This window comes from Homalodisca vitripennis, chromosome 1 (genome assembly GCF_021130785.1).
Source record: "Homalodisca vitripennis isolate AUS2020 chromosome 1, UT_GWSS_2.1, whole genome shotgun sequence".
Lineage (NCBI taxonomy): Eukaryota > Metazoa > Arthropoda > Insecta > Hemiptera > Cicadellidae > Homalodisca > Homalodisca vitripennis.
Genome location: NC_060207.1, coordinates 24,354,374 through 24,375,741, shown reverse-complemented (window position 1 = coordinate 24,375,741; position 21,368 = coordinate 24,354,374). Strand labels below are relative to the sequence as shown.

At 32.4% G+C, this 21,368-nt stretch overlaps 1 protein-coding gene across 1 annotated transcript; it reads left to right on the top strand.

Annotated features, from left to right (window-relative positions):
* The first annotated feature begins 1,159 nt into the window (after nucleotides 1-1,159).
* Nucleotides 1,160-14,580, top strand: LOC124358422 (U6 snRNA-associated Sm-like protein LSm8). The gene is made up of 4 exons (XM_046810722.1): nucleotides 1,160-1,337; nucleotides 3,699-3,739; nucleotides 8,595-8,722; nucleotides 14,300-14,580. Exons 1-4 carry the CDS (start codon nucleotides 1,307-1,309, stop codon nucleotides 14,388-14,390), a joined length of 291 nt encoding a protein of 96 aa, XP_046666678.1. The 5' UTR covers nucleotides 1,160-1,306; the 3' UTR covers nucleotides 14,391-14,580.
* Nucleotides 14,581-21,368: the final 6,788 nt, after the last annotated feature.

The following is a 21,368-nucleotide window of genomic DNA, read 5'->3' as shown; positions in this document are numbered from 1 at the left end:
TCTAAAGTTCTAGTCTGGTCTACTACCTCCTTCAATTTAGCACCCGGTTTAACTAATTCCATAACTTGGAATTTTCTTGCCAAGTTCAAGTCTTCAAGAATGTGGTTTCTTATGCCTTTCCCGTGACTATCACTGAGGATGATTATTCTCTCAACTGGTTCAATCTTTCTAGGTTCCATTAAGGATGAGTCTGTTTGAGCTTCGGCGTCCACTACTTTATTACTTTTGGACACATACACTTTGCTGCCTTGTATTGTTGAGCTCATCTGGTTTCTTATATCTGTAGTTACCTCCTTTTGCACAATTTTCTCAGAATTTGATGTATCTTTCATTGTCAAAATAGTTCGTACTGTAGAAACTTTGATTGAGGATCTGTTATAGATCAAGTAGGCCATATACGCTCTCTTGGATATGCAGGCCAATCAGTCTAGCGGAGGTATGCTTTCTTGAAACAAATGTTTTAGCTTATGATTTAGTATGAGATGTTCAACAGCATGGCTGAGATATATACCACAGTCAGAATGGTTATTTTGCCTTGGACCTTTAATTTCAATCAAAATTGGGGTATCAGTGCACAATGGCTTTAAGTATTTCTGGAGTTTTGACGCTGTTCTCTTAGTAGCCTCTAAATTGTATTTTCCCTTAGAATCGTATGAAAAAAACTGATCTTTATCTCTATGATATGTTTAATATGGAGCGTTTGGTTTATGGACGCACGGAGCAGCCGCGAGCTGGTCGGTAGTTTGAGTGTTTATTTAGTTTTGAAAGAGCTCTGTTATGTATAGTGAAGTCGGAGCAGCCGCGAGCTGGTCGGTAGTTTGAGTGTTTATTTAGTTTTGAAAGAGCTCTGTTATGTGTAGTGGAGTGAGATTGTGTTTCTACCATAGAGGAACCTTCTCCTACAGAGGAACGTTCTACCAAAGAGGAAAATGTAATAACTTTGTGTTGGGGATAATGTAATGGTGATGTGACAAATTATTCACTCTATGTATACATGTATCTAATCCTACTAATGTAATCACCGTTTACAGGCAACCACCATTATGTTTTTTTATTAAATAAAAATATGGTAATTTTAATTAACAAAATAGCAGTGTACATTAAGGCTTCATGGGAATTACCCAAAGCCAGCCTTAAGGCAGAAAAGAAAAAAAAGAGCTGGTCGGTAGTTTGAGACAGTTTGAGTGTTTATTTAGTTTTGAAAGAGCTCTGTTATGTGTAGTGGAGTGAGATAACGTTTAATTTCAAATTAGCATTAGATATTGTTGTTTTTTTATTTAAACGACTGCCTATTCAAATTTCTTAAATGGCGTCTGCTTTGGAGAGTTATGTAAATAGTATCCTTATTTGTGACTTGATTTAGGTTAACATTCTAACTGGCATTAATTTCCTACTTAGTGTATTAGTATAGGCTTATCTACAATTGTTACTAACTATTAACGGTTGCAATATTTACTGAATATTTTGTATATGTTTGTAAATAATTGTTTAGTTGGGTACACAGATTAATCTTTGTTAGTATGATTGGAAAAAATTAGTTGTAGGTTAGGCCTATGCATGCTACCTCCGAAATAAGAAGAATATGGCTTGTACAGTGATTTAGCATAAATCTGTGAACCTTTGGTTTCAATTAGCCTATTTGTAGTGACAGGTCAATTTCGGGTTATTTGTACTTTCCCTGTAAGTATTATATGCCTATTTTGTATTTATTTTTAACCAACCTGTGTTTTCATATATTTGATCAGGCCTATTTCCCATTTTTTATATAAACAATTGTAGACTTTAAAAATATGTGCTCTTTTAGTAGCCTAATAAACATAATACAATAATGGCTGAAGTGGCAAAAATACACGTTACACATTTTAAACTATTGCTGCTGTCTTCTTGAACAAACTTATGAAGGTTTCAAGGGGTTAAAAGTACAATTAATGAAGTATAGAATATTATAAGTGAATCTCCATGCTAAGCAATAATTTCCTTGTTCTATATCTGCACGGGGCATCACGTGCTATTTAATAAGCAGAAATCACCACAATCGAATCATGATTATTGAATCCTCGGTACCCAAGACTACAATAAAATACTGAAAACAAAAACGTCAGAACCAACTTACGTAATAGGTATTTCAAATAACATTATAGTTTAGCTGGTTTTAAATCTTAAAAATTAATATATTAAGTTAACCCTTTGAATGCCAGGGATCTCGCTACGAGACGGTGTAAAAACAACACGCTTGAGAGCTGAGAGTCTCGTTCCGAGACGACACGTTCCTACACGAAGAATGCTGGAGTCTCGGAACGAGACGATTTCTATTTCATTTGTAGTATAACTTATCTATATAACTATAACTTATCCCATAAGGCCAATACATTAACTAAACTAACCTTTTCAACTTTTTAATGCTGTTAGTGTGCTATCCACAATTTGCTGCCCTCCTCCCACTCACCAACCATGTAGGTTTACCTTTGTACCACGGTGGGTCGACGCGACGTCAGCAGTAGCGAGGTGGCCACGCTAAGCTTGTGTAATAAAACTCAAATAAAATAGGTTGAATTGTCAACATTGAAGTTACGTAATTTTGTTCACATATTCTTAACTTTGGGAATTTTTTACTTTTTTACCAAAATTATTGTGATTTGTACCTTCCTAAGACCATATATAGTTTTGTTCATAAGAACAAGCAGAATACGTTTTGGAATAGTGATTGGCAACTCCTGGGCCATTAATATTCATTGATACGTCACCTTCTTTGCTTAAAATCTGTTTTTGATAGTAGTGAAAGAAACAGAATTTTTCTGTAAACATTTGCCATTGTTCAGTGATACAAGTAATCAGTATCGTAACACTAAGTTTTGATGGTTGCAATCTCTTCCTCAGGTAGATAGCTAACCTAACAAATGTTAACATAACAAATCATACAAGGGCGTTGTGACATGCATAAAAGTCAGTAATCACAAGAAACAGGTTGTGTGTCAACTTCATGAACACCATCTCTACAATTCTCGTATGATTTCAATTTTCTAACTATTAAAATTTATAGTAACATAATTTGAGAATTTTATTTCCACTTAAGATTTTACTTGTTTTGTTAGCTATATGAAATATTTTAATAGTCCATTTTTAAAATGTAATATGTACTTTTTTTCTCTTAACTCCTCAACGGTTTCTGACTCAATATTACTTTTTTGGCAATGATATAAAATTGTGCTATTGATGTAATATTTCCTAGATCCTGTTACCACGAATAATATTACAAGAATTAGCAAATGCTATTACATAGTTTTGTTACTTCCTGTTGAATTTCTGGACCTCATTGTTTTCCTCTGTGAATTGTAAATCAAAAACCTCAGCTTCAATTTTACCTTTAGTTTGTCACTAGAATTGTTCAAAAGTAAATAAGTCCAAATAAAGGTACATGTTTGACTAATTAAATTTTTTAACTAAAGTATCGGAATATTTTATTTATTAATTAAAAAACATTGTTATTTTAAATGTTTTACTATAAAACAAAATACTTATTTTAAACAGTTTAATAATTAAAAAAATTAAAAGTTCTTATGCAAAAAAATAAAAAATGTTGTAAAGTTTTGGTGGTTTTTAATAAAGTGCATTGGGATAAAAAAAATAGTATTATTTTTACTTTTGTAATACATTTCTATTTCAACTGTCTGGAGATTTCTTCCTTAATTTCAAAACAGGAACTGTTTCTATAATAACTGCAGATGGACGAAATTTTGTTGTAAGTATAAATAGTGACTATTTTGATATTGTTCATTAGTAGATATTAAACTACTGTACGGTACACTTTTGACATTATTAGGACATTAGAGCAAACATAATCTTTACAGAGTCACTGAGTTTCTTAACGTATCTTCCTAGTGATTGTAGGAACAAATTCTACAAACTAGTACTCCTACAGATATTGAGTTGTATACTTTTTGTGATTAAATCTGTATTGAATTTAAATTTGGCTACTGTCATTTATACAAATTTAATGAATGTTAAAAGTCGTTTGACTGGTATTTGGTCTTCCGGTCATATGTTATTTTGGTTATTTAAACACATATGTGATAGGAAGGGTTAAATACAAGTGGCATCATACTCACCCGGAGGTAGAGATCTGGATTGGAGTCTTCGTGAATCAAGTACTTTTGTGGTTCAGTACTTATTGAAGTATACATGTATATCTTTTATGGCTTCTCCATGGCAACTATAGATGAGCCACTTTGAAAGCGACCTGTTAAGTGAACAGTGTGGGGGGGGGGGGGGGGGGGGGGGAGTTAGAGAGAGAGAGATATGTGGAGAGGGGAGAAGAAACTTGGACTCACTTCCCCCTCCACATTCTTTACCAACCACTCGACCTCAGTGTCGCCACTTTACTGTTTTTTAAACCCAGTAATAATAACAGCTGTTAACAATATTATTTGTTAAAATAGTAGTCACGGCTTTGTTCAGTTAATTTATTGTCCAACCAGAGTCATTGCCAACTTACAGTTATATTGATCACATTTTTTTTCCGTATTGTTTCCATGTTTAAAAGTGTAGATTTTAATCGACTTAACCGATCATTGTATGTTGGGCTTAAAACTGACGTTTTCTAGTTCTAATAATCAGGTTGTAAACAATAGCGTAAATAATCAAAATCTTTTTCAAGACCAAATAGATTATGATAAGCTATTATTAGAATTGGATTTGATACAGTGGAATGAATTTTTTATAAATAATAATATTTATGATAGTTTTAATTGTTTTTTAAAAACATTATTATTTACACCAAAGATAAATAAAAGAAAAGTCAACAAGTGAAAAATGATAAATTAACCAAAGCTAAATTAATCAGTCCTTGGATAAATAATAATCTATTAGAAAAACTTAAAAGAAGCTGTATCATGTTTATAAATGCAGGTCATATGATAGAAATTTTTCGTGCTATTATAGTAGGTTTTGTAATAATTTAAAACTTGAAATAAATGTTACATAAAATCAATATTATTCTTAGAAAATTAATGAAGCTAAGGGAGATATAAAGCCCTTCAATAGTTCATACTTTGAGTGGGACAGTTCATAAAAAGTATGTAGCCTTAGATAGCAGAGAAATTTTATCGCTGTACATAACAATATGCAATACTACAATGACGATGCTATAAAACCAAACTTATTACATAGGATGTCTTCTTTTTTATTATTATTTTAACAAACAAAATTGAAGTGCTTTTAAAGTTATTAAAAGCTTAAAAATAAAAAAATCGTCTGGTTTGACAATATAAGTATTGCATTGGTGAAAAATGGTGCTCGTGTATTATCCCCTGTTCTTGCTAAAATTAATGGGTAAAAGTAATGGATATGATGTTTCTAGTTTAAACGAGGGAAGTAAATCAACAGGATTATTCATTGATTTCCAAAAAGTATTTGTCTTGGTCGATCATGGCATTTTGTTGTTAAAAATGGAGATGGCGGGAGTGCAAGGTGTGGTCCTAAGCTGGTTTTGCAGCTTCCTCACACTCCTGGAACAGCGTATGTGAGTTGATCACGCTGTTAGCGAGCCACTGCCCGTCACAATAGGTGTGCCGCAGGGAAGTGTTGTCTCTGATATTTATTAATGATTTATGGGAACTCAATTTCAGTGGCAAGGCTAGTGCCTTCACCAACGATATTACCTTCTTTTATTCCCAGAAGAATACGGATTTATTATTTAACCAAAATAATGCTGATTTGTTTATTTGAAAAAATGGGTGTCTTACAAACAAAATGCTTGTAAATGTTGAGAAAACAAAATATGTAAATTTTGTTTTAATAATTTTAACTTTTATTCTGAACTTTTATGTCACGAATTTCCCTTAGTGACATAAATCTATGTAATTGTAAGTATAAGATATAGGAATAGGATAATTTAAAATATCTAGGAGTTACATTTTACTGTAGGCTAACTTGGGAAAAGAATGAAACGGTTTTGCAAAATAAGTTTTAAATCTTCAACTAGAAAATGTTATTTTTACGTAATTTTTGTGACGAAAACTTGTTAAAAACCTGCTGTATTTTGCTTTGGTCTTATCAAGATTACAACACGGTTTAGTTTGCTTTGGAGGTACTATTAAATATCAAATAAAGAAATTAAGAGTTGTAGAAAACCATTTTATCAGAATGATTTCTCACAAAAAAAAGACGTGACAGTTGTTTCCCAATTTTTGATAAACTTAAAACACTACCGTTACAGCATCTATTCATATTTAAAGTACTTAGACTATTTTACATTAAAAGTGGTAATTTAGGAACGACGGACTATATATATGAAAAGTAGTTATGAGTAAATAAATCAAAGTATTTTAGAGTAAAAGGTACTTCAAGAAGAGTTTAGTTTAGTTTTAATTCTAAGTTTAAGTTTAAGATGGTGGTGTTTTGGATCAGCAGTAGTGATATCAGCCTTATCAGCTGTGCCCATGAGGACACACATAGAGAGAAACCCAGCTGAAACAATAATTGAACTTTTATCTGGATGCAGATAAGATACTTGTAATTTCAGTACCCCACTGGTCACTCCACTTATAAAAGTGGTCAGTCTTTCCAAAAATTGTATCTTGATAATAACTGTACATATTGCTTTTGGAATACATTCAATTCTTTAATTGAGTCAGACTAATTTTAGATCACATTTTAATAATTTTCATCAAAATACGTCATAATAATGATTTTCCATACCCCATTCAAGAATTACACTTCTTGATTAAGAGCCAACTTATATAGAAAGAAATATTTAACAGCCTTCCTGAAGACATGACTGATGAATGATATTATGTATAAATTTTAGAAATATTGTTTCAAAATTAAGTAGTAATTAGCATTCAAAAATTTTGAAATTTAATGTTTTGCCTTGTCATATGTTTATTTAGGTCTGTTGCGGTCATGTAAACTTATGTGCCGAATGAAACTCGGACTCTGACAAATACGTATTATTCCTATTTATAATTCATTGTGGATAGACAAGGATAGTTGTTTATGACTAAAAAGTTAGGTTTATAGTCTACCATCAAACAATCCAATGTGTTATAATCAAATATTTTGAAGGCTTATTATTCCTTCATCGTCAGACCTTCGTAACCATGGTGTTGGATGACTTTATCATAAAATTAAAATACAGTACACAGAAATATACAAACATACAAGATAACAGAATACTGCGTATAGGCTGTGGTGTGCCATCCACAATGAAGGAATAAAGCCTTCAAAACGTGCCAGAGTATGTATTAATTATTGATTATACATAGTGAAATTGGGTTTGACCATAAATTTCAAAATTAAAATATACTAAACTATCTTGAAACTATATTAGTCTAATTCAAAAAGCCCAAAATATGCTATTCTAGGGCACCTTAGAAATTGTCCTAAAACAAAATCAATATGGGTTCCCCAATTCAATTTTGAATTAATAGCAATACACAATGGTTTTACTAATATAGTTTCTATATTTTTTTGATAAACCTATTAAAATTTATTTAGTTTTTCTTGGTTATAAAGCAGGTTATTAGCTGTGAACTAATTTACCACGCTATTAAGAGCTGATTTCAAAATCATGTGCAATGCTGCAATATCTCGGTGCTTGAAAAGTAGTGTTACATCATCAGCATAGCACACAACTGCATCAGCCATAATATTAGATAGCACTTCATTGGCCACCAAAATGTTCAAGAACTGCCTTGTAGAACACACATCTTAATACAACTTGATTCTGAATTTTTTTTGTTAATTTGAAACAAACTGTCTTCTGTTATTCAAATTAAGATCTATTTGACCTAAGGTCACCTTAAGACATAGGCACATTAGATTGTTCTGGTAGGCTGTAAACGTAATCTGTTTTAGTCATTATTCTTATGTAAGGTTTTGTGTACAAAAATAACCTATAACAACTGTCCTCATTGTAGAACTTAAAAAAGCCCAAAACCAACCCCATTCAAAAACCCCCCAGTTTAAATATTATCAATGGTATGTAATGTAGTTTGTGGAAATCTGTGCAGCAAAAGCCTTAACAGGTTGAAACTGGATGAAAAAAGTGATATAAATATCTCAGATAAGTTAATTGTACAGCTTGGTATGATTTTTGGTTCTAATATGGCGGCCAATAAAGTTTTTTTTAAGTTTTAAGAAAACATAGTAAACATTTATTGAAAAGCTAACATTTTATATCTCAAAAAATGTTTTTGTATCTCAAACGGTTTTTGAAATAATGATAGCATGTAAATTTATAACTCCATTATTTATTGGTCCAGTATAAGACTGTTTTTGTACCACGTGGTTGGAATATTAATAACACATAAACTATATTAATATTAATACTTGTTCCTACTGAGCAATTCGTAATGATGCACTTAAAAAGTTTTATATGATTAGTTTTTTTAATGTTTTTCTCTAAGTCACTTTTCAGAGAATGTAATTATCACATTCACACATTATTGTGTTAATGTTTTATATGATTTTTGAAAACATTTTGTCTAATAACTGTGCTATCTTTTAAGTTTAACTGTTGGACTGTTCATAATTGTCTTCTTGAAATTATTATGATTAAAAGTGAAGGTACAGACTTGTTTTTTTTTTCTTTTCAGGGAACTTTAAAGGGATTTGATCAGACAATCAACCTAATCCTTGACGACAGCCATGAGCGAGTTTACAGCTTGAACCAAGGTGTAGAGCAGGTGGTGTTGGGACTTCACATCATAAGAGGAGATAACATGTTAGTAGTAATGCCTATTTGTCATTCATATATTGTGAGGAAATGTTCTATACTAACCATGTTAATATTTACAACTGTGAGCCATCTATTCTCAAAATATACAGAAAATACAGTTCGGTTTTGTTTTTTATTTCAAAGTACACTTTTTAAGCACAAAAAATTTTTAAAGTATTTGAACTTTTTTTGTATATTTTAAACCCTAGAACTGGCAATGGTATCACTCTGTACTGACAGTCTATTTCATCAGCCACACAGATGTTTTTTATAATGTATCCCATTTCATAACTGTCAGTCCAAATGCAAACAATTATATGTCAATTTATTCACAAATATTTGGAGAACATTATAATAACAATAACCTATTGTTAGTTTCCATGTAAATATTATTTTTAAATCAAATTTATAAAGACATATTTAAAAATTGTAAATATTCTGTTGTACAGCTGATTAGCAATAAGTTTTACATCAATACTGTAATCTAAATTTTATTTTGTTACTTGGCTTTGTATGAAAAAGCTAGCAGTTTTTTTGGAATAGGTTGATTTCTAAAGAAATAATATATTTCATGGATAAACACAATCTTATCACTGCATTTATACTTATGCCAGTATGCTGCTTAAAACAAAAAATAAAATAAAACACTACATTTGAATCCTACCTTGTTTACATATGTACATTACATACAAACGTTCATCTTTCACTCAATGTGACTGGATTCCACTCTGTGTTTGTGGCCTCCCTGTCGAACTGGTCTGGTATAGTGTTCAAGCATATGGTAGGGCTTAGGGTGAACTCCACAATTACATAAAGGGTAGAAAATTGGTTTTCTTTTTCAAGTTTTTACACTCACATATGTGACACAAGTGACAGATTGTGGTGGGGCACAGGGTCAAGGGCATCACCAGGTGGAGCAACAAACTTCTCTGTCCTACTCACACAATTGTGAGAAAACAATTACTAGGAAATCACGTTTGCTGCATGGTCTGTCAGGTTTACCACAATGACAGAATAAACTTCATCAATAGAATGATCCATAACTACCTCTCTAAGATCGCATGATTGGTCTCTAAGATTTCACCCATAATGAACAAATAAAAACTATAATCTAAAAAAGCTAAACCACAGTAATAACAACACTTAAATACTATAAAATACATTTTTCCACGAATACTATTGGATTTGTAACTCCAAACACAAAACCGCTCAGCACTTGTTTACAGTTTCACAACAACATGGCTTATGTGTATTACGTTCCTGTCAGCTGTCCATTGAAAACGATAATGGAAGTAAGAAAAATGCTGGCACTGTTAATGCTCTGCCAAAATATATCATATATATTAATGGTTTATATATTATACATTCATTTATATGGCCTTAAATATCTAAAATTTAAATAGCTGTGATGTTTTCTTTGGTGACGAATAATTAAAATGTGCACCTTAGATATTGTAACCAAATAAAAAGATCTAAATATGGTTCTCTAGATAAAGTACATTATGTGTTAAATACCAACTTTCATGAAACAGGGTAGAAGTTAAAAAAAGTAATGTTATTGCATATTTACATACCTTTATTACTTCTCAGCTCTGTAATAAAGTTTGTCAAGGTTCACCTGCTCCTCATATATGTCTTCTTGCTTCCTTTTGGCTAAATACCTTTTCGCCCTGCATTTCTTTTCAATTTCTTGAATAGCCTTTTCCGCCTGTTTTGATTCTAAGCTCATCGCATTTTTTCTTCCTTTCAGCATATTGGTTACCAGGAGTTATGATGGCTAATTTGGTCAAAAATTTAAATTTAATAATATTCCCCTCAATGTGTGTTCCAATAGCCTTATAAATGCCCAGTTATAGGATGCTTGTTTTTGAATAAAAAGTGGTTTTTGGCAGCCTAAACAGATCACACTGTTCAAAGATTCACAGGCATTTTGAGTGGCCTTGCGTAAGCATTATTAGGTAATGATATTAGTTGGTCCACACAAGTCATGATAATTTTACTAAATAAATGTGTGTTTTAATTAAATTTCCTTGCTAAATCTTTTACATACATTACCAAAGAGATATAAAACAAACACTAAACTATCAGATTATAATATTATCTAATGTCAAATTTCTAATTTTACATAATAGAATAAGTTAGCAGAAAATTTTATATGCTTTCTGTGAACAGTGAAGGTATACAACTGGTATTTGCCAAAATAGAACCTCACTAAACTGTGCTGAATGACAAACTAGTAACATCAGAAAACAGATGACTATTCAATTCAAAACAATCTTTATTTACCATTTGCACATTACATTACAAGAATAAATATACAAATATAAACGGTGTCAATAGTATGAACTTAGATTTAAGAACTAAATACAGTAGAACCCCTCATATCCGGCCTCGGTTTTACCGCACCTCGGTTTATCCGGCCACTTCCCGGGAAGCCAATATCGAAATTTATTTACCACGGCTTGCAGACGCGCAGTTGCACGCACTAGTCTCCCACGACTCTTGCGTTATTTTGGTGTATCTATTTGGTTACATTTTCCTGTGTTGTCCTCAGTTGAGCTAATAGGTTTAACCTGTAAACAGTTCGTTGATTATTTCCAGTGCGGTTAGTACAGTACAGTACAATTGTTTTGTTTCGTCAAGTGCTGTGTACTGTAGGTTGGTTTTATCCGGCCGAATCGTTATCCGGCCAGGGGCTCGGTCCCGTGGTGGCCGGATATGAGGGGTTCTACTGTACATAAGTAAATTTGCTAAAACAGTATGTTTATAAACAAAAGTATAATTAATATTTAACCAATAATCTATAGTTTATTCCACACTGCTTTCAAAAAACTCATTAAATGAGTATAATGTTTTGTCAACAAGATATTCTTTTAATTTTAATCTGAACAATTTGACATTAGGAATGCTTTTGATATTTTCCGGGATACTATTGTAAAACTTTACTCCAACAACTAATGGGTTTTTTTTCTTTTTTTACTAGACTGTAACACAATAGTACCAACTTCAAACTTTACAGAAAATATTCAACTACAGTAATGAAGCAAAAATATGGTGTGCTACGAGGGTAATTCAGAAAGTAAGGTCCGTTTTTTTTTATAAAACCACAACAGATTTTTTCAAAAAAACTTGTTTTATTTTATTCCTGACATCAATCACTATTTTTCTACATAATTTCCACTTTTGTTTAAACACTTGTCATAACGATCTACAAGTTTTTGAATGGCGGTGTCATAGAAGTCGGCTGCCTATGACGCTTGTACTGCATGTTTCACTTCGTCATCAGTTTCGAAGCGCTTCCCGCCTAGGAACTCTTTTAGGTAGTGAAACAAGTGGAAGTCTCTCAGCGCCAAGTCTGGGCTGTATGGCGGGTGTTCTAGCTGTTTCCAACCAAACTCAAAATCTCGTCAAATCGTTTGGTTGGAAACAGCTAGAACACCCGCCATACAGCCCAGACTTGGCGCAGAGTGGGGTCTGGCATTGTCATGCAGCAACGAAACTCCAGCTGTCAATAGGCCACGTCGCTTGTTCTGTATTGCTCGTCTAAGGTTAGTCGGAGTGTTGCAATAAGTGGCCGCATTTATTGTTGTTCCTCGCTCCATGAACTCGACTAGCAATATCCCATGTCTATCCCAAAACACTGTCGCCATAACCTTGCGTGTGGACAATGTTTGTTTTGCTTTCACTTTAACCGGTGACGCCACTCCATCGACTGGTGTTTCGTTTCTGGGGTTATGTGGGAAACCCATGTCTCGTCGCCCGTCACAATGTGGTCTAAAAGGTTATCACCTTCCTGATGATATTGGATCAAAAATTCAAGAGCAATACCCATTCTTCTTTTTTTGTGTTCCTCAGTAAGCAGCCTGGGAACCCAACGTGAGCACAATTTGAGAAAATCCAAAATTTCAGAAACAATTTTAAACAATGTTGTTCTACTCACGTTTGGAAATTCTGTTCCTAATAAAGAAATAGTGAATCGCCGATCTTCACGAAATTTTTCATCTATGGCTTTCACCAAATCTTCGGTGATCATTGACGGCCGACCAGATCGTGGTTCGTCATGGACATTTTCCCGTCCATCTTTAAAAGCTCTCACCCACATCCGCACTTTGCTATCACTCATTGCATTTGGACCGTATACTTCACTTATCTGTCGATGAATATCCGCTGCTGAAACGTTCCTTGCTGTCAAAAATCGTATCACAGACCGTATTTCACAGTTGGCGGGGGACGTTCAATAGTTTTTAAACATTTTAAAAAGGCACAGACAACAGCAGACTACAACGATTTCACTGCAAATGGCGTCGTTCTGTTTGTCTGGTTAACGCGAATCGGACTTTACTTTCCGAATTACCCTCGTATATGAAATTTTTGTCATTGGTGATGCAACAGCGATTTATTGTGATTTTTTTTACCAAAGTTTATCATTTTTATAAAGGTATTTGTTTATATAAACCTCAAGTATGTTATAGCAAAATCTTGACATATCTTTCTGAATGTAATAATATATGATTCATTTCATCATAAGATCTATTCAGATGCCAATAAATACAATATTAAAACACCTTGATTTAAAGGGGGAGAGACGGAGGGAGCGAGGGAGAGAGTGCGATAATTATATACACTTTTTGACGTATTTCCTTGATCATGGCCAATAAGGCACGCTCAAAGTTTTTGTCAGCAATATAATTTACTTGAACCAGAAGTGTTCATACATATTGTGTAAAGTCTATCTATGAAATTGTGTACAAAGCTGTAAGTAACTGCCAGTTTAATTATAATGTTCATACAAATTAATAAAAAAATTAATTTCATTTTTATAAGATCTTTATTATTATATTGTACAATGCCTATGGTTTTTACATATTATAAAAAATGTATTACCTAGATATTACAATTTGTTGTTTTTATAAATAAAATATAATTATAAACCAACTTATCATTCAGGTGATGGAATCTTGCCACTGCTAAGAGAGAATGGTATTTGTTGTTTTTAAAAGTTTACAACTATAAATTAATTTTCTTTATATTTTCTTAATAATTAATGCAAATTATGACATTAGGGCATACACCTATATTGTTACATTATGAATCTGCCATTTAGAACATTTTTATTCAGTAAAGTACAAATAATTAATACCTTAAAGATGGAGTATTAACTTACTGAAATGTTAATAGTAATAAATATTAACCTATTAGTCTAAACAAATGAAACTGTTGCACGGCCCTTTCTTGTCATACAGAATTATACCTGTTAAGGAACAGTAGTTCCAATATCTAATGTTCGAAATTTACAGTACTCACAAATTCATAGGGGCATTTACTTAAAGTAATTTATACTGTATTCAGCATAAAATTTGAAAATTACCAAAATATTTAGTTACACATTTTGGCAATGTTTGAGGATGTTTAGTGAAGAAATGTTGCCAACTGCACCATACTATAGCACCAATATTGGACATTGTGTGACATTTATTACATTTGAGCTGTGTCCGAGAAAGATGAAGTACTTCATTTTATGTAATTTTTGCAGTATAATATGTTTGTGTTAAAAATAATAATTATATTTGTTTTGTTTCCCAGTGCTGTAGTTGGAGAGTTGGACGACAGTATCGATTCAAGACTAGATCTCAACAACCTCAGAGCAGAACCTATAGGCCCCGTGGTCTTCTGATGTATCAACATTAGGATAAATACAAGGAACATTGATGTACAGTGTCGCAGTTTTGTTTAAGAGACATTACATTTGAAATGTAATCCATTGATCATTTTAGAAAATCGAAATAAAACGATTGTACATTTTTTTACTAATTGTACTTTATAAAAACTGTATTTTTAAGAGAATTATTAATAGTTCTAACAAATGTGGTGTACAATTTTTATCCTTCCAGCTCAAACATGCATAGGTAATATTTTAACAAAGTATGTCAATCAGAATCAGAAATCAATGAATTAGTACTGAATGTAATGGAACAGTACCATTAAGCTTTACATTATGTCTCTACGTCACAGTTTTGAAATAAGTGGACAGACTACATGAATCAGCACAACACCTTTGGTTATCTTATTCGCATTAATAAAGTTGTTAGTATATATGAGAAAATTTCATTGATGGATGCAAGTCACTACAGCTGCATACTGCTATACGGTAGTATTATAACTTGATTCTTTTGACTCGTCACATATTATTCGAGAGCATACCACCAGTGGTAACCCCGATTACAATGAATGATCTGCAAAGTCGTTACAAGTATTTCTAGTATTGTTTGGATGCATTGATCTGAATGCATATTAGATCTAGCTGAGAATCCATTTGATCCTTTGTGCCTAATATAGTGCACTGGCTAGTTTTCTGTTTATTTACAGCAGCTATAATTTCTCGCTGGTACACTGTTGCTTGTCATCTGTTTCAGAACAGTGACATAGCAAAAACATTTTTTTTTTTCAAGGAAAAGTCTATTTTCCCCACACTTAGTTCTAAAAAGCACCTTTGCGCCTCCCTTAGTTATATTTATGTCCACAGAATCTGAGACTTTTGCAGAAGCCGATCAGATTTGAGGATTCCTGTTATCTGAAGTCCTAGGAGCTGAGGAGATATTCCCCTAGGAATCTTTTCCTAATTGTAGATATGGCAGGACAGTTTAGCCATATGTGCTCCACTGATTCCTCCACTTCTCTGCAGAGTTTGCATTCATTAGTCTGGCTTAAGCCCACCTTTATAAGGTCTTTATTAAGGGAGCCATGTCCTGTAAGCATCCCTATTATAATTCTAATATCCTCCTTACTCTGATCTAGGAGAGATGTCCACTCTTAAGTATAAGGAGAGATAAACATTTTTGATTGTCTTAATCCTGAGGCCCTACTCCAATTAAAGTATCTTATCTTCTTTTCCCAAACTTTTACAAGAGCTTTGCTGTAGGAGAACGCTATCCCACATCCCGGCTTTGGCCCCACCATAAAGGACTCCACTCCCTTTTTGGCGAGGCTGAAGTACAATAGGTTGATTCTATTTCATTGTTAATTCAATTTGTTACATTCATCTTATTTAGTAAAATTAATTTTTTCATAGTTGGTAGATATGATTTTTATGGTTAGTAAGTGATTGGTGAATAAAATTTGCTTTGTTTAGGAAATTGTGTAGAATGGCATGAGAAAAACTTAACTTAGTGGAGAGTTTTGTGAACAAAGAAAATTACTGTTGTGATGATATCGACAGTGACGAAAACTGTTCGACAGGTAAAGCCTGTGTCAGTAAGCAGAGGTGCAGAAACGAGGCCAGGTTAAGCAGTGCTATGTATTTCAGAATCCTTCTGAGCCTTTCATACAGCTTAAAACTTGTAAAGTTACATATACATGTACATACTCTTTATTGTGTTGTCAGTGTCTTTCTTCAGTATTTATATATTATAGAAGACAAACAAATATTGATTTATATCTATGAGTTTTTAGTATGATTTAAAAATGTTTGTTTAGTTTAAAAAATTAGTATTTTTTATAACTCTGTGTGCTTCAGCAAACCAAATATAAAAAACAAACAACTTATTTTTAGGCCCATGGCTAATAAAAGAAATTATAAGTCAAACGGTTATTGATCAGAGGTTATTGTAATTCTCAATAAATATTAAAAAATGTAAAGCTATAAATGTTCTCTGTGGGTCACTGTTTGGACAGAAGTGTGTCCCTCGCTAAAACTGGGGGGATCATTCGGACAGTTGTGCTACTAACGCTATGTTATTTTACATGTCATGTGTTGCAATCTTGGCAAAGATCTCTGAAACTTAAAACTTGTTCTCTATGAAGTAAACTTACTATCTTGTTCATGAATATATATTATAATTATTAAACAATATTTTAACATTCGTCTCTGTACAATTTTGCATGCAAAAAATATGCCATAGCATTGTACCGCTCCATACAGTTATGTGCTATATGTAGAAACACTGTCCGGACAGTTACATTGTTTAGAAACACAACTGTGTGAAAAATCAAGCTCACCTTGTCCATTTCTGATCCTTTAACATATCATGCAATACAACTAGCAAGTTTTTATGATTATACAGGGCGAGACAGACCACCCGTCTGCAATGTATTGCGGATTAACCGAGAATCCTACCTTTATCATATTAGCGAAAACCCTTATATTTCCACAAATTCAAGAAAATGTGATGATGAAAGGAGATGTGCAAATGTAAAGATAGGTTGAGCTGTACCTCTTTTATAGGTCTCCATTCAATGATTATTTTGAAAAAAATTTATTATTTAACTCCTTGTATACATGGTGGTCCAAATTCAAAGTTGTACGTTTTTTTTTTTTTACTGTTGTCTCATTAAAAATTACCTTGCACAACAGCATTTTTAACTCCTATATTTTCTAGGCTCTTAGTGGATTAATTTTTTTACCCTGTTTAAAACTCTTTCTTGATTTTTGAACGAAAAAGATAGATTTATTGGTTCAGCCACTATACATCACGAACGGGTGATCTACCTCACCCGGTATATCTACTTTAAAAAATAATGCATGCTGCTGTCTGGATAAAATATGATACAATTTGAAACTAACATAGTATTGTGTTAATCAGTCAAAAAATGTTAGTAACACTCAGGTTTTAGACTGCCCTTGTCATATAATTTCTGTGTTTCACTAAACAGCTAATTCCGACATTATGTGCAGTGAAATATCAGTCAGGTAACCATCCGAATAGTATAATAAAAATTTACCTTCAAAAAACCATACAAAAATGGGTTTTTATCAATTATTTAATGAAACCTACATGGAAAGTATAACAAATATGGTATTTTTTAAATCGGTAAATAATTTAATTTCTTGTGATTAATTATGTTATGGTTCATTGCATTAAAAAAAATTGACTTGAACCATACACCTCCTGCTTACTGTTCTTGAACAATTTTTCATTATAATATTTAAAAAGTAGAAAAGACTTCATGCAAAAATGTTGCATTATAGGTACTAAGAGAGCTATGAAAGTTATAAAATTTTGACTATCAACAGTTTTTTGAGCGTAGTGAGTGAATGACACAATCAATAATAAACTTGACACGTTCATGTGTGTCACCAATGACCTGTGCTGCTTCATTTAGTAGGCCTGTGTGTGTCACTGGTGCTGCATGCTATAGGCTACAATTGGGTAGAGTGTGCCACAGATGACGCATTATCTCTATACGTTAATATGGGTAATTTTCAACTTACACCAGAGTTTAAAGCCATGTTTTGTGTTCAAAGCTTATCACATTAATGTTGTTTTAATATATACGGTTAAAATAAAATTGTGTTTTTCTTACATAGCATAATCTTGGCAGTTAAAAAGTATGCAAAGTTTCAGTAATATAAATAAAGGCATTTATTTAAAAAGAACTAATCATTGCTGACAAAAAACAAGAAGAAACAAATATATGGAAATATTTATGATTGATATTCTTCTATAATGTAAAATTATATGTGTTTTTTACATTGTAACAACGAAGGCACATTTGGTCGGGATCATTTGGGCATCCACTACAATGTGACAACCCGTCTAGAGTTTTTTAGTGTTTTTTTTGCTCCCCTTTCAGTACTCATTTTCTCATAGCATAACAGGCTTCACTTTCATGCTGTTCCTGCTCATTGCAACAAGTTGTGATTCTGCGATGGTGTCCTCTGTACGGGTTGCTGCGGTGGTGTGACTGGTGCTTTAAGTGACTTTACTAGTAATTCTCAGTAACATTTCAAATTTTTTCTGTTGATGTTCGTTGAATATTACATAAGCGTTGATCACACATGTCACAACCGAAGCTCAATTGCAACCTTCTTGTACCATTTTGTTCTTTTTTAAAAATTTGTTATGTAATTAGCAGACTTTTGTCCGAATAATCAACACCATTTTTTGCAACATTATAGGAAAGTACAGCTGAAAATTTGCGTACTTCTTCATTTCTTCGGTTGCGCCTTCCAGTTGGTATAAGGTTATTGACATTTTCTGGACGAGTGCTCACAATAAAAACTCTTTTATTTATCTTCCCAAGTATTTATTTTGACCTCAAACTCATGTAACATGGACTTAATAATTGAGTAAAATGTGTCCCAGACCTGCAAGACCACCCATATCAGACAAAATATTCAAAATTCTGTATGCTTTGTTTGGATTTGAAGTACATTTACTTCGTAAATGAGTAATAAAAACGCAAACTTTTTTAGCAAAAGTTGTAGATAATTTAATTCTGAAGAGAATGATGTAAAATAGGTCAATAATAAACAACCACAATGATTTTTTGGGATTGAAACTGAGTAATATATATCATAAAATGTCTATCGACGTTAATTTAACATATTTACAGATGATTACATGTTCAAAACTAGTATTTTATGAATTTTTTTCGAATGGATTTTTTGGAATGAAAACTACCCAGTTTTCATACCTAATAAATAAAAATTCCCCCTGGAACAGGGTCAACTTTGAAGTAGAGAGTAAATAGAACCAAAATCCAAATCTGTATGTAAATCGATATTGTTTAACCAGTTAAATAACTGCTTAATAACATGTTTATTATTCTTTTTTAATGATTTGTCATAAGGGGTGGCTGTAGAGAGCCGTAACTGATTAATGATTCATAAATTATACTAAAAAAATGTCAATTGATGTTTTTTAATTAATATAAATATGATTTCAATTGATTACATGCTCCAATCTAAATTTTTTCGAATTGGGGTGGTTTTAACTCTTAAAAAAAGAGCAACCCTCGGCACAAGGTAGATTTTGAAATAGAGGGTAAGTAAACGCTAAATCCAAATTTTCATACAAATCAGTGCTGTATGGAATAAATACACAGTTTACAATTTTTTTACTGTCATTGACTGGACTAATTGCATTTCCACAATTGTTGACGGCATCAGCCAGTGGCTGAAAATTAAGTACCCCACATTACTTATAGGTATATCTGCTGGACCACAAAATAATGTGGGTTCTGTATTTTAATTTTACCCAATAGCCAAAGTAAGCCTAAGTCTTATACCATAGTCTAACTGCCAAACTAAAACTTGGCAAGATATTGAGTGGCTAGTATTTATGCCAAATATGTGGACTTAAAGAATCTCTGGCAAACCAGACACTATAGTGTGGACATGATAGTGTTTAACTTACCAATGTAGACAGTGTTAGTATGAATGAGACAACATACACACTGGCAGCCTGAAAGTGAATATATTGATGTAACTTGGCAAAACTCTTCAGCAGCCTGTTTCTATGACGAGCGATTTGCACTTCTAGAAGTGTGTGTACACACATCATGTACACTGACAGAATGCAGCAGGGAGCTTGTACACATGCAGCCTGGATAACAAAAAGTTTGTGCTGGAAGTTTGAGTGCCATACACAATGTACTGTTGGCAGCCTGAATACACATTTGTTCTGTTATTGTTTTTATTATTCGGAATGATTTAACTTTTATTAATTTTAGAAAATGATAAACATTTTAAATTGCTAGAATGAGATCTTTGTGCAAAATAAATATAGACAAAATGCATTGTGGGCAGCTCATTTACCCACAACCAGAAGTTACCTCCTGTTTCAACTATTAAGCAAAAGCAATTAATTGTCCAATCGTGTTGGCAGTTGATTTGGTCCCCAGTATGAAATATAGTATCAATTATGCATAATGGATACTATATATACAGGGTGATTCATGAAGTTCTCCCCCCACTTCTACAGCACATTGTACTAGTAAAGATAATGAAAAAATGTTATATAAACATAGTCCGATAACGCTTCGTTAGCGAGTTACAGCTAGCGAAAGATTTCGCCTGAATTCCTGGGTAAAGCGTATAAAATAAAGCCATACTGAACTTTTGGAAAGGTTAATTAAGTAAGAAAATATCGTGGATTCTTATGTATTTTTTACCTGATAAAGCTAATAAAATAGGTTTCAGAACTGGTACCTGTAGTAGTTTTTGAGGGGATTCAGGGTTAAATGCAAAAAATTGGGGCACAAAACAATGTTTTTTTTTAAGTTTGATGTACAATAACTTTGTTAAATTGGTAATAAATACATAAAATCAACAAAAACATTAATTGTAGAGAATTTAATTCTGAGAAAATTTATATAATCAAAGTCTAAAATAAAACAGAAATAAGTACCAAAATATCGATTTTATTCAGTATAATACATTACTAGCTGTAAAGAAATACCGTACGGTATTTAGTTAAAATAAAACAAAAACAAAATGTTTTGTTCCTTAATGATGAGATAAATTGAGAAAACAAGATTAACTGTTAAATAAATTTGTTTGTAAATAAAAATATCATGATTATTACGTTGTATTTTTTTTTTTAATAAAAATTTACATCAAATGTTCGAAAATAAATGAAGCAAACATTTTCCCATTATTGTTTACTAATCATCGAAATGCAGTTTTTTGTTTTATTAATTTCTAAGTTGGTAAACGAACGAATATCAGCTGATCAACAATGGTATTCTGTACTGTTACGTTAGAACTGTGTATTAGTGGTGTTTTGCAAGCTACAGCAGGAGATCGGGTTCTGTGAATCGTGTTATTAAATGCAATTTTTCTCTGTGAGTCATAATTCGATTGTTTATTCAGCGAAAAAATGCCTTACTTATTTACATCAGAGGAATACGCTGATATGGTTTTTATTTTGGG

Bases quoted from the DNA above. Each gene is read 5' to 3' on its own strand.
- LOC124358422 (XM_046810722.1), top strand. From the start codon at position 1,307: ATGGCGTCTGCTTTGGAGAGTTATGTAAATA. The intron at 1,338-3,698 runs GTATCCTTATTT...ATTTCAAAACAG, and splicing joins TTTGGAGAGTTATGTAAATA to GAACTGTTTCTATAATAACT. The intron at 3,740-8,594 runs GTAAGTATAAAT...TTTTCTTTTCAG, and splicing joins CAGATGGACGAAATTTTGTT to GGAACTTTAAAGGGATTTGA.